This window comes from Glycine soja, chromosome 8, assembly GCF_004193775.1.
Source record: "Glycine soja cultivar W05 chromosome 8, ASM419377v2, whole genome shotgun sequence".
Taxonomy (NCBI): Eukaryota; Viridiplantae; Streptophyta; class Magnoliopsida; order Fabales; family Fabaceae; genus Glycine; species Glycine soja.
The window spans coordinates 12,745,918-12,760,504 of NC_041009.1; the positions used below are offsets into that span (position 1 = coordinate 12,745,918).

The 14,587-nt window shown below is 34.0% G+C and overlaps 1 protein-coding gene across 2 annotated transcripts in view; it reads right to left on the reverse strand.

Annotated features, from left to right (window-relative positions):
• The window catches only part of LOC114422051 (nuclear-pore anchor-like), a 33,398-nt gene that overhangs the window by 4,204 nt on the left and 14,607 nt on the right, over positions 1-14,587 (reverse strand). For both annotated transcript variants that reach the window (XM_028388233.1, XM_028388232.1), the window contains exons 19-42: positions 14,534-14,586; positions 14,026-14,099; positions 13,140-13,242; positions 12,922-13,056; positions 12,723-12,821; positions 12,610-12,651; positions 12,471-12,524; positions 12,160-12,339; positions 12,022-12,069; positions 11,220-11,270; positions 9,868-9,951; positions 9,717-9,791; positions 9,445-9,629; positions 9,261-9,363; positions 8,045-8,161; positions 3,654-3,746; positions 2,901-3,059; positions 2,764-2,817; positions 1,854-1,967; positions 1,626-1,703; positions 1,223-1,372; positions 1,062-1,133; positions 197-352; positions 61-114 (exon numbers count right to left, since the gene is read on the reverse strand). In XM_028388233.1, the coding sequence (XP_028244034.1) occupies positions 61-114; positions 197-352; positions 1,062-1,133; positions 1,223-1,372; positions 1,626-1,703; positions 1,854-1,967; positions 2,764-2,817; positions 2,901-3,059; positions 3,654-3,746; positions 8,045-8,161; positions 9,261-9,363; positions 9,445-9,629; positions 9,717-9,791; positions 9,868-9,951; positions 11,220-11,270; positions 12,022-12,069; positions 12,160-12,339; positions 12,471-12,524; positions 12,610-12,651; positions 12,723-12,821; positions 12,922-13,056; positions 13,140-13,242; positions 14,026-14,099; positions 14,534-14,586 (2,333 nt within the window). The remainder of the gene's footprint in view (positions 1-60; positions 115-196; positions 353-1,061; positions 1,134-1,222; positions 1,373-1,625; positions 1,704-1,853; positions 1,968-2,763; positions 2,818-2,900; positions 3,060-3,653; positions 3,747-8,044; positions 8,162-9,260; positions 9,364-9,444; positions 9,630-9,716; positions 9,792-9,867; positions 9,952-11,219; positions 11,271-12,021; positions 12,070-12,159; positions 12,340-12,470; positions 12,525-12,609; positions 12,652-12,722; positions 12,822-12,921; positions 13,057-13,139; positions 13,243-14,025; positions 14,100-14,533; position 14,587) is intronic.

The following is a 14,587-nucleotide window of genomic DNA, read 5'->3' on the forward strand; positions in this document are numbered from 1 at the left end:
AGAAATATACAACCATCCAAAGAACTCTATCCATTTTCCAAGATAAGAATTTCCATGCACCTTAAACTGAGCCAGCAGTTTCCTATGCTTCTCCGAATCAAGTTTTAGGTTAGCCTGTTTTAATCACAGCACAACAAAATGTTAATAAACAAAATATTTCTTCAAACATCAAAGGTAGAGAGAGTATCTCAGAGACCTCATTATGCAGAATGTCATTAATTCTCTTCTCTCTCTCTGCTAGCTCCAATCGGCAGTTTGAAAGATCTTTCTCTAGGCATGAAACAGAATCCTGCTTTTCTGATAGACTTTTACCAAGTTCCTCAATCCGAGCATCTCTCTCTCTTAGTTTATCCTAATGAGATAAAGTATAAATATAATAAATTCTAGAAAAGATACTGACAACTCACTTCAAATTGAGTACAATAAATAGAAATCTAACAATGTTATTTCTTTCTGTGAGTGTGTATCTATCTATCTATCTAAGAAAACTTGAAGTTTCTTGCAAATTTCAAAACTGCTCGATCTGATTTTTAGCTCTATTGGTATTCCAAATATAGTTATAATTTTTGGGAATGGAATTATATGTTCTCCTATGTGTGCTGTTCAGCAATGGAATTATATGTTCCCCTATATGTGCTGTTCAGCAATGGAAGATTGCAAATTTCAAAGAAAATAGCATCACAAAACTATAATTAGAAAAGGAGAAGAGGATCGGCAAAACAAAGATTGCTTGATTCGATCTCCCGCTTTAAGCTTAATCGAGTGACAAAAAGTAGACAATGGAAGGAGAAACGAAAGTCCAGAAAGAACAATTTGAATCTCAATTCTACCATAGATCTTCAAAATGAATAGCATGATTTTATTTAGGATGGAGTCCATGGTAGTTTTGATATAGGCCGACCAAGTTTGATAACCAAGTAATCTTAAATTACTGAACAAGCCAACTTTAGATAACAGATTTTATGTATGCGAAAAGGAACACCAAACATGTATTAAATGATAAACTGTGCTAGACAACTTCAAGGTTGAGAGATGCCAGAATATTCATTAAAATGAACAACCTGGATTTCTCTAGCAAGTTTCTTCACTCGATCATAATCCTCAACATCAACATTTTTACTCCTTTCAAGCAACTGAAAAAAAAAAAAAGAAAAATAATGTAGATCAAAGACACAGTAATACATTATAATATTTTTTTTGTCAAGGTTTGAAAAGAAAATACCTCAGAAACCTTCTTATTGAGATTATCTTTTTCCATTTTTAATGTTCCAATTTCTTTCTTATGGCGCTGAAGCTCAATTTCTCTTTCCCTCAGGAGATTCTCTAGGTTCTCTGTCTCAGCTCTAACCTTTTGTGCTAGTTCACGCAATTTCTAAGCCAAGAAAGTTGTGTATCAGTAACAGAAAAATACTAAACAATGCAACAGATTTTATCAAAATATATTTTAACATAAACTACATCATGCTAGTATGACAAGTCAATACAGATAAGTTTATGAAGCAAGAGGATAGATGGGGGGAATACAAAAAACTTTTTTCCTAGCCTATTAGTACGCAACGTTTTATTGAACTCTATGCGTTGAAATAACAACAAAATGGGAATAGGTAATCGGCAAAGCCATATACCTGACATTCCTCAAAATTGTGTTTATTTTCTTCCCTGAGCTGCATGTTACTCTCACGAAGTAAGTTCAATTCTCTGACCTGCAAATGATTTTAAAAAATCAGCTCATCATTGGATTCAACATAACATCATTAGGAAACACTTCAGTGAAAAATATCAACTTATTATGTCATCAAGAAACAAGCCATAGATAATGAAGAAAAGTGGGTTGTGATGATAGGATTCTCCACCTGAAGCTGCAATGCTTTGAACTCCTCTTCGGTAAACAAAAATGATCTTGATTTTGCACGCTCAGTTTCTAGTGATGCATGTGCAGACTCTGCTGCCTTCAAAGCACTCTCATGCTACAGAAAACCAAGGGATACGATAAGATTATACCATTAAATACACAGAATAAATTCATACATGGTGACAAGAAACTGAATTCAAAAAGTCAAGTTTATTATAAGGAGCCTTCACCAAAAAGAAATACGGACCCTTCACCAAAAAGAAATACGGACCCTTCACATGAACAGGATCTTTCCAAAATATAAATAATAAAATGAAGTCTTTTATATCCATATGAGTTTCAAATGCCAGCATAAACGCGAAAAAGCAAAAGACTATTGTTACAACTGATTTTGTATAACTAAACAGTATATTAGCTCTTTTTGGCGGTGAACATCAGAAGGGGAGAGGCAGCTGTTAAAATAGCGTCAGAAACCAAAATATACAGCAACATCCACATCCAGGGCCTCAGGCACCAGTAACACTAGAGATGATGAATCTCTTTGAAACAAGAGTTGGGAATTTTTTCATGGGATAAGTTATACAGAAAAGGCAAGAAAATACAATAACAAAATCCCCAACCCCATCCGCAAATCCTTAAAAATCCAAATACAATTATCACCACTTCAAATTTGCAGAGAAATAGCGACTGGAAAAGAGATTGGGTTGAGTTACAGATAAATCTATCCGTGAAGATTGAAAGAGAAGGTATTACTTGTGTCAGCCAACTGGTGCAATTTGGAATAATATATTAGGTAATAAACAGTAATATAAATATAAGAAGAATTTTATATAAATATTAATTATGAATACTTGATAAATAATTTATTCTTTATCTTGGAAGAAACATAAGAAAGAAGTACAAAATTTTACCTGTGACTGTAGTCGCAGCTTCTCTTGTTTTAACAATGAAACTTCTGTTTCTGCCTGTAGAAGTACAGAAACATTATTAGATAACCATGAGATAAACATACAAATAGAAGGGAATTCAATAAGACACAGATATGTACAATTTCTTTGGAACGTCTGAGATAATTAATCACGTTTTGAAGACCAGCATCACCAAAGGCATCTGCACTACTACTTCCAGATGAAATACCAGCAGCGTTACGCTCCTTCTCGGCCCATTGAATATGAAAAGCCTCAAGTTGACTATGTAGTATTTTATTCTGAAAAATGTAAACAAAAATTATGAAATAGAATGATAGCAACTAGTACGGTACAATAATAGGTGTAGGAAATCACTGCAAGCAAACATGATGTCATAAGCAGTTCTGACTTCTATGCAATAAAAACCCTCAGCATACAAATCATCAATGCATCTCCCACCATGGCAAAATTTCCAAAACTATACACATAACTCACCAAAACAAATGCAATTGAACAGACAGGAAATCAACATATGGAATAGGAATCCTCCAAAAAGAGAAGAGGAAATTAACATAAGAAAATGAAAATGAAAATGAAAAGACATAAAGGGAGCAACATTGTCCAATCCCAGACAAACTCAAACAATACCTATACCAGTTGTACATTAATAATAACATTAACAATATTAATAACTCATTTCCCAGATGAATCAAATTAGAGACCAAAAAATTTTGACAGTAAGGAAACAATCATGTAGCATTCATTCAATATTATATTAACATAATAAACCTGATATGTAAGCATCACTAATACATAATCAACAGTTAACTGCAAAAGATTTCCTTTTGTACTGAAGCACATAAAAAATAGTCAAGAAAGATATTCTCAATCACCTGTTCATTGATTTCATTGTATTTCTTCTCAGCATCATTCCTAGACTTCTCTAGTTGTACCTTCTCATCTTCCCACTTAGCCTTTAGTTCATTCTGTCAAACACATGAATCATAATTTAAAACTTGTCAGATTTATATTCATGATATGAAAAGCAACCCATAAAAAAAATAGGCAGAGACAAAACAATTGGTACAAATCCAAAAATGACATGAAGAACAAGGGAAAACAGGTAAAGTAGCATGTATTCAAGGTTGAAGGGGAAAATGACAAGTGCGAAAGCAAACCAGTATATCAATAAACATTTCTTTCATACTTATTTTCCATAGCTCACATCGGCATATCCTCAGGCAATAATAAATTATATATCTAGAGGAATTAGCAATAACAGAAAGAGCTTGGCCCAATGGGACAGAGTAAACATGTTGGGGCCAGGTTGCTTCTTATTACTCTCAAAAGACTCAACCTTCATTCTTCTTTGTACCTTATATTGTTCTGTTTGTACTACATTATTTAATATCAATGTGGGATCAACATCACACCTCTGTCATGTCTTGTACTGGACATCTCGACCGTGAAGTTTGCAGAACTAGACATCGACAGGTGATCCAATAATGGGTGGTCCAATAGGCTCAAAAACAATAGTTAGGATAGGCTATACTACTATCTTAGAATTTAGATTTAGACCTAAAATAACCCGAAAGAAAGATCAAGAGGTGAGAGATGCCCCCACATAAATACTTTATTTTAGTCATACCAGTAGTCAATGTGGGATCTCTGATTGAGGCAACTATACTATATAGCTAGAAAGTAAAAATAATAATCAATTACCATCATACATTCTGGATGCACAAATCGAATATAATGATTTTCAATGAATCACATATATTGACCACTACATTGCAATCACACTTTAATAGTTGTATGTACATTATCAGCAAAATTCCTAGGATTAATGGTACTTAACTAGAATATATGAAAATATCTTATCATATCCTTTAGCCACCATCTTTCTTTATCTTATCATGAATTGTTTTCCTTATTAGCTAATATTTGAATTAATATCAATTCGGCATTTATATATCTTTTATCACTTTTTTCTTCCTCAAAATATGGAATCCCTCCCTTGATATCTAAAACTATACAACTTCATAGTATCATAACGATACCATCTTCCCTGACTTGTGATTTACAATTTCATTGTATCCTAAAAATATGGAATTGTTTTGTTTTCAATAACTTTCCCTTTAATTCCAAGAAGTCCTTTATCGTGCTGTATTCTTAATCCGGCTAGTTTAGATATCATCTATCACGATTTGTTTTCCTAATTGGCTAATATTTGAGTTCATATCTCTTAAAATTTGAACTTAGGCCTAATGCAACCCCACAAAACCAGGTTGCAAGGTGAGGACTGCCCAATCATTATAAGCTCTATTTAAGCCATATCTCTAGTCAATGCGGGACAAAACCATCAACCTAAAGGTTGCAATTAATGCAGTCCAAAGAGGCCACTGATAAGGCAGGCTAGGGGTGACTGCAATTAAAGGCAGCTTCCCAACAATATTTTTTTTTTTTGGAAGGCAAAAGTATATATATTAATAATAAGCTGAACAGTACCAGAGGTACTGAAGACTGATACAAGGCACAAAAGTGCGACCTTCCAAAAAGTAAAAACAACCCAACAATAAACCCATCACAGGACCCCAATACAACTAAACAGAAATTTAACCAAAGGCCATCATAAGATTGGTAGACCAATGGTTAAATGTTGTATTGAAACCTTTCTCTCCATATTTTAACCAGGACCAGGCTAGGATTAATGCATCATCCATCATAAAACTATATAACTCAACATGCTATCATAGCAATACCATCCTCCATGACCTTTGGTTTACGACAACATTGTCTATGTTTATCAAAATATGTAATTGTTCTGTTTTCAATAACTTTCCCTTAATTCCAAGAAGTCCTCTATCATGTTGTATTCTTATTCCAACAAATTTAGGTATCTCCAATTCTCCATTATCTGTTTTTCTAATTGGCTAATATGAGTTAGCATCTTTTAGCATTTATGCGTAGGGCTTAATGCAGTACGATACTCAATGGTATCATAGCAAAATTTTCTCTCTCAATATCTAAAACTATAATATATAACTTCAACATGGTATCCTAGCAATATGATACTCGATGACCTATGGTTTACAATTTCATTGTCATTTTCTTAAAATTTTGGAATTATTCTATTTTCTATAACTTTTTCCTTAATTCCAAGAAGTCATCTATTGTTTTGTATTCTTATTCCGACAAGCTTATATCTCTCTCTTATCGTGACCTGTTTTCCTAATTGGCTAATAATTGAGTTAATTAATATCTCTAAGAATTCGGGCTTAGGGCATAATGCAACCCCATAAAATCCGCTTGCAGGGAGAGGATTGTCCAAGTTTTACAAACTCTAAGGCGATGTCAGACTGAAGCACCCCCCTTGAGGCTGAAATTAAAGCAAAGAGGCTACAACTAAAGTGAGGTAAGAGTGAATGCAATAAAAACGGCTTTCCAACACTCCCCTTCACACTTGGGCTACCAGCCTGAATCATAGAAAATACAATTGGTCCAACAATAGATCTAGGATAGGCTCTAATACAATCCAACAAAACCAACTTGTAAGGTGAGGACTAATCGAGCTTTAGAAGCTCTATTTAATCCATATCTTTAGTCGATGGGGGACTGAACCACCACTCTTAAGGCTGCAATTATGGAAGACCCCAAAGAGGATGCTATGGTGGGCTAGAGGTGACCGCTATTAAGGCGACTTTCCAACAATATCAACTCGGTGTTTATTTATTTTCATCATTTTTTCTCCCTCAATATCTAAAACTATGTAACTTCAACATGGTATCATAGCAATACCATCATCCCTCCACAACCTACGGTTTACAATTTCATTGTCATGTTTCTAAAAATATGAAATTGTTCAGTTATCAATAACTTCCACCTTAATTCCAAGTCCTCTTTTGTTTGTGTTGTATCCTTATTCCAACAAGTTTAGATCTCCCTTTTTTTGCTACCACTGTTGATGCTCTGTTGTGGACTTCGTCCCTTTGCCACACTTGCCTGTTCTATGTCCAGATTTGGGCTCAAATCCCCAATTTCAGACCTTTTGTTGGGAGTCTCCTCCAGCAATTTCATCCTTTTGTTTTACTACACATCCACTGCCTCACATGGATTTTTGGATGCACCCCGATGTTTTTGCTTTACTGTTGTTCAGCGCTCACTGATTTTGTTGACCTAGTTTGGTCTTTGAATCTCTCTTGGAAAATCCACTTGGGGCAGCTGTTGCCTCATTTTTCGTTTGTTATGTCCCTCTTGTTTTGATTTCTTAGGAGTTGTGGATTGCTTCCTATGTCCTTGGTTGCGGCTGAATTTGGTTTATTAAGCCCCTTCTCTTTTTTGGCTTTTGTTTCTCACAGGTATCTTACTTCGAGTCTATCTTGTACAAGGTAAAGTCGCACTAAATGTAGACACCTCTCCCAACAGGGATTTGAACCTTGGTTTGCCACGGTGTGATGGACTTGCCCCTTCCACTATACCCAACCCACGTTGGTTAGTTGTGTCCCTCTAGTTGCTTGGTGGTTGTGCTCAATTTCAAGATTGCTCTAACCCTAACCTCTAGGTTTTGGGCTTGTTTGTTTTCCATATAAGAAAAAAGATTATTTGTAATAAGATTAAAGCTTATTAAGCTTTAACTTGAGGGAGAGTGCTAGAATATATGAAAATATGTTATCATATCTTAGATAATCCTTTAGGATTCATATGTTATTTCATCTTTCTCTCATCATGATTTGTTTCACTAATTAGCTAGATTATTAGCATAGAGAAGGATTAATACAATGGATTACACACACATACATATAACAAATGAAACAATAAATTATAATGCATCTCAGTCAATATCAATTCAGCTTTTGATGATCTTTTATCTCTTTTTCTCCATCAATAACTAAAACCAAATGCTTCATTTTAGAACATGTCCACTCATAACTTACAAAACAAACAACTACTCCTTTATTCTCAGGTACATGTGTGTCTAACTTCAAATAAAATTAATAAATAGTTCATGGGAAGAAAAAAATCACTAGGATTTAAGCTATTGAATCCTTTTAAAACTACTTGACACTCAAAAAGTAAAGCAGTAGAAGAAATTGTATGTTAATCTGATGATAATCAACCAAAACAGCAAAAATCAAAGCAACAAACGTACCATAAGGGCTACAACAAACACCTCAGAAACTAAAAAAAATATAAACAGAGAAAAATTAAATGTACTGGTGCTGAAGTATTGAAAAAGAAGCAGATAATAAATCTATAATTATGAATTGAATAGGAAAATTTTTACATTTTCAATTTTCTGAGTATTGGCTAGTTTCCGTAACTCAGATGCCTCCTCCTGCAGCAAGGCTAGTGCTTCAGATGTTTTTGTCAACTCCTGAATAGTTTCGGACTGGAGAACAACCTGAACAACAAGAAACATCTAAGATTAAAAACAATGAAAAGAAATTGAAATAAGCAAAGATAACGCAATATATTGTATCCAACAGCTTCCAAAATTGGTTAGAAAAAACATATTCACATCCTCAAAGATTAATAATTCAGATAACAATGAATGGATTTCAGCATGAATTACACTTTCATAAGCACATTAAGCAGGCAAACTATTAATTTATTTGACATAAGAAATTTTATTTGAGAAACAACATGATATAGGAATACAAAAGGTCACGGTAAAATATATGCTCAACAAGGACAAAGTGATATAGGAATACATTAAGTAGTCTGTTCCAGATCATGACGCAAAGTGGCCGGTCCCAAAAATTGGATTGCGGGATGGCTGCTATTTTAATTATATATATTATATTTCTTATTATTGTATTCATTTTATTAAATTATTACATTTTTTATTTAAATATCTTTTGTTTATGCATATTATTATATTTTATATATTTGTCTGTTATCTTCACAAAAAATATATATATGTTTCTGTTATATAATAAATAATTATGTACCACCTTCATTTCACAGCTCCACCGCCATCGTGGCCACTCCGGCCATTATTAACTACTATGGACAAAACAAAAGGAAAAAAAATAGAAGACAAATAAAAGAAACTCCTAAAAAACCGAGTGATAATTCATACAGTGATAGAGTAAAAGCTGAGACAGCTCTCTGACTCAGCATTACAGTAAGAATAGCTAACAGCTGTCATTTCTGTTGTGACAGCTGGAGTTAGTTAGTTAGAGCTTGGCTTTTAGTGGAAGCTAGCTTCTGTATATATATCTGAGTTCTAAGCTCTCTCTGAATAAGAATTAGATTCAACACTGAAATAGAATTCATCTTTTCTCTCTCTTCTCTGGTTTCTTTACACAGTCAATGAATAAAAAACATCAAATTAAATATTTTACAGCTAGTTGAATCTAAATATTATAATATCAGTCAAATGAAAATGGTAAAATCAGATTGGTCAAAAATCAGACGGCCAAGCAAACTCATCATGCAACTAGATTCATGCAACAGTTTAATCAAATAAGCATATTTTAAGAACCATGTCCATGTACCTGTCTTTCATAATTGGTTTGAGCTGCCCGCCATTTCTGATGTTCCCTGTCCAGTTTTTCTTTTAAACCCGAGATCTGAATTTCCATTGCAGAAATTTGAGAACTACACACACAAAAAAAAATGTAAGAGATGTGAAACCAACTAGCAGTAAATTTAACAGTGCAGCACCATGATACAACTTACGATTTGGTTAAAATTTCTTCTTTAAGATTTGTGATTTCAGCCATAGCAGATGTAAGAGCCTCTTCCTTTCCCACAGTTTCAGAAGCAACTTCTTCATATTTCAAAGAAGATTTATTTTCAAGCTCTAACATCTTGTCTCTTAGTGACTTAAGTTCAGATTCCAGATCTTTCTTTCCATTGTCAGCCTATTTTGTTAACAAGACAGAAAAAATACATGTAAAATAGAAAAATTGACTGGAAAACATATTTGAAGATTCAATATGCTAGAATACCTCTATTTTAAACTTCTCATGCGCCTTTTCTATCTCTTTCAGTGCATCTTCATTCACCTCAGCAATGCTCTTATACTTCATTGTAAAATTTAAACACAGGAAGTTAGTTTAATTACAAATTAAATATAATTTGTTTGAAAATAATAATAACCTGCAGCATGTGGGCTTTGTTGGCATGAGCTTCCTCTTTCCACTTTTCAATTTCGTCCTTTGCCTTTTGCAATTCAGCAACAACCTAGAGATTAAGTTGGGGGAGAAAATGTCAAGCACAATCACAGGTGTAGTTTTTGCAGAGCAAATTAAACAGAAAACAAAGTAGAAGGGGCACTCCTGCAAATCTTTTCTAGCACAACTCATTTGAGCTATTAGAGATAGCTTACCATTGTAGCTGATTTACTTATAGTTAATAACATTGTTTAGGTTCCTTCTCTTATAATTACTGATCACCACTGTAGAGTCTTCAACAACTCCCTAAGAAAATCCTTTTTAAAAAAACTGCTCTCTCTCTCTGGCTTACTTTCTCTCAGTTTCTCACTGTCCAAACAGTGCAGTAATTCTTAACACATAGCAGTGGTACATTTTTATTTGATTTATTTCCTTTAGCTTAGAACTCATTCCCTTCTACACTGTGCATTGGCTACATGTATCAAGTGATGCCACTGCATTCTTGTCAAAAAACATATCTTTCAAGAGATCATTTATATTGGGAAAAACTCATGTCCCACATTAACTAGAGATAAGGCCAAGATAGAGTATATAAGTGAGGTGCAACCCTCACCCCAAGAGCTAGCTTTTGGGGTCAAGTTAGGCCCAAACCCACATTTTAAGAATTTAGATCTGAACCCTTTTAGTGGGTTCACTTTAAGTCTTCTGTGGCCCACTCCTACTTATTGGACTACATCTTAGCAACTCTTCTAACACCAATATTGCTAAGTCTCACGTGTCCAAATCATTCAAGGTGCAATTATACCATCCTAATAGGTACAATTCCCACTTTCAAGTCTCTATTACAACCATTCCAGACCTTGCAAAGGTACCATCCATAGTTTTACAATGACTCATGAGAACCCTAATTCAATTTGTGACATTGAATCTGGAATTCTTTTCCATCATAGACAAATCCAGCCAGCAGGAATCAGGATCTTATTGTGAAGTGACAAACCAAATTTTATTTTTATAATACACAAATTATTGGAAATGAAAAGTTACTCCATCATATAGTACACCAAATGCATCAAAGGAGCACAGTGACATAGGGAACAATTCTAACTGATCATTGAATAGTCCATTTTGCGCACACACCCCTAAAAACACACATCTTTTCTGGGGGCAATACAAGAGTCCCCACACAAGGTCTTGTCATTTGCCCATACTGTTTACTTAACTGACTACTGTGCACACTTCAATAATCTCAACAGATTGGTATATTTCATATTTTCATAACATTGCATAAGAAAGTGTGTAAGACTAAAGTGAAATTGATATATAAAAATGTATGCCCACCTCATCACTTGATAAAGTGGAAGGTCCACTCACTCCACCTATTTCGACAAGCTACATTCAATAATACAGTACGTTAGAATTAAGAGCATAAATATTATCATTGCATGGAAGCAAAACTACTAAAATTGGACTTCCATATAATGGATGCAAAACACTTCTAAATTTCCAGCAGTTATATAACACGTAATGAATCTATTACAAGACACTTGACCATAAGGAGTGGCATCTAGATACTATTAGTACATCATAGAGAAGCAGATGGATTAGAGTTTTAATAATGGTAAAAACAGCCTCTGCATTTGCATGGGTAAGGCTGCATACATTACTCTCCCCAGACCTCAGGGGAGAGTCTCATGCACTAGGTTGCCCTTTTTCTTGTTATGGGTAGCTCGCCAAGCTGTCAGCCTAGCAAGCAATCAGTTTCAATCATTAGATTTCAGTTAGGAATCCAAGTAATGATTCCAACAATGAATGTTAAAGAAGCTGTTAGAAGTTCAGTCAATTCATTCAGATACACAGAATAGAAAATATATATCACATTGTAAACTTTTCATTAACTTTCTCCTGCATCTCTCAGATTCTTGGTCACTCTTTATTTCTATCGCATCTAATAAATTTCTCCTTTCAATGAAAAATAGGAGCCTTAAAATGCCCACAAACATTTTTACTTGGAAATTGGAAATGATATTCAAAGGAAAGTTCTACAAACTAAAACATAAAGAGTGTTAACCCTAATAGTTCTCAAAGAACCACTATCAGCAACACACTTCACAAATTAACAAAACCAATCCCAGAAGCAAACCTTGTCATCCGTGGAACCCATCTTTCTTTGAAGACCAGAGAGTTTTACCTGTGTATAGAGCTTGAAGTTAATATTTACCATTTGTGAAGACTTTAAGAAGAATAAGGTATACAAAAGAGAGCAAAAAAAAACACATACCTCAGCCACAGCAGCCCTTGATTCAGCAGATGCAACTGCACGCAATGCATTAGCTAACTCTTTGCTCATATCCTCAACCTGTCTCAGAGAATTTTTTAGGGTCTGGTCCCGATCTGATGTGAATCTCCGCACATTTTCCCGCTCTTCATTTAACTCTTGCTTGGCCTCAGCCCATTCCCTCTGAAAAGTGAGAAATTATGATAAGCATAACAAAAAACCATGAAAAAACACCAAATATGCACTAGTGAAGGAAACAAAATTATGGTTAACCAAATAGTATTAAGTATTTATAAGGAAACAATAGAACAAACCTCCAATTTCTTTATATATTCTTCTTGCTTAACCCTCTCTGCAGCTCTTGCTTCCTACATTTTTCAAATAAAAAGGAATCATATAGATAGTAATTTTATAGAAACATGAAAATAACACAAGCTGATGATAATAACCTACCCCTCGAACTTCCTCAGTACTCTGTATGGTACTCAAACTAGCCTGCAATAGCAAGTGTAACTGTGTAAGAATATGCAAATTTAAAAAAATTGAAAAATAACAACAATGTTGACCTGCAAACGCTGCACCCTTTCAGACAAACTGCGAACTTCATTGGATGCTCTTTTTTCAGAATTTGATATGACTTCCTTTTCTTGCTTTAAAACTGACAGCTGAAATAATAGTACAGGTCCATAAAAAAAAGGTACATGTCGGCTCAAAAGTTCATAAAATCTCAAATAGCCCGATATTTATAATGAATAAAGTATTAACCTCCAAAGTAAGTTTCCGCGAAAGCTCCTCAGCAGCAATCAATGACTCAGAGCTTTCACGCAATTTTCGTTGGTAGTCAACAACCAGCTGAGAAAACTCAACATTTCTTTCTAAAATGCCTTTGGCTTCAGTTTTCTAAAATGTCATCAGAAATTCATAAATTAGTACAACACAGATATACAAGGACAAAGCACTTAATATTATGGACAAGTAATTGCCTGATGTTCAAATTCTTTCATAATGTCATTAAGTTTCTCTCTAGCAAAATTTGCTTCAAGTGCACTCTTGTCACGTTCTGATCGTAATACAATAATCTCACTCCTGAAGACACAAAATTTCAGATTTAGAACCCATACATTACATGCTATACAGAAAGCATGTAGGTATCTGTAAAAGGATCATGCAAAAATTTAGTAATCCAAATATTATTTCTCTAATGAGCATTAAGATTACTTGGTTATAATTGCTCTAAAAAAATGAAAATAATATGAATCAAAGAATAAAAAAGGGAATATAGTTCTGTGAACAAGAAAAAACTTCATTAATTGTTACAAGGGATTAAGAATAAACAACCTGAAATTATAAAAATCATTGTTACATCAACTACAACTCAAACCAAACAACTTTTTGAGAGTTCCGATAACTGAATTTAAATTACTTCTCCATGGTTAGCAGATTAAAAATTATAAAAGCAGTTTATGTTATTTTATAAAACCAGTAATCAAAAAGGGAAGCCAAGGTGCAAGGTTGGAGTTGTCATCATGTCAGGTAATGCAGCCCTGTCATACACCCACATTAGGATGGACCCTTCCCTAGACCCTGTACACAGCAGGAACTTTATAGAACCATGCTGCAGTTTAGTAGTCTACGTACCTTTTACAGTTAAATTCAGTAGCATATGATTAGGTCAATTATTATAATCTTCTCTTTTCAGCCAATTAGACACAATAAATTAATACATGACAGCAGATAAAAAAAAAAAAAAGCAGAGTGGTAGTATTTATAAGAAATCCAGACTTACTAAAAGCAACCATGTTTCTAAGAAAAAATTATGAACATTTATGTCATATTTTTCTGAAAATATAGCAAATTTGAAACCTTTACCTAGACTTCGCTAAATCATCCTCAAGGCATCTCACACGCTCAGCAGCTTTTTCAAGGGACTTCTTAGCAGCCTCCTATAATAATGAAAACAACACACAATATAAGTGCTAGATAAAGAACCTTTCATGAGAATTCACCGAATAATTAAAGCTTATAGGAGAGTTGGTTCATTACATGATGTCAAAGCAGAAAGAAAATTAATGGGCTACAATACAATAATGTCAAGCAGTATAACACGATTTAATGTCAAGCAGTACAACAAGATTAGGCAATAATTTTAGATCCAAGTAATGACCAAATCAACTTTACATTATTAACACAACCTTATATTCTTCACAATATAAAAGTGTAATTTCAGCACAAAGAATAAGAGACCTATGTATTCTGCACACTTCAAGCCCAAAGAGCACAATAAAACCATTCATAATTTTCTTGACAAAGGTGATCCTTGACAAGAAGTATGAGATTAGAAGTAATTTTCTCAAAAGTGTCCCAACATTATCTTTACCTGTGAACTTTCAATTGAAGTCTTAAGGTTGTTTCTTCCAACTTCCGCAACAGC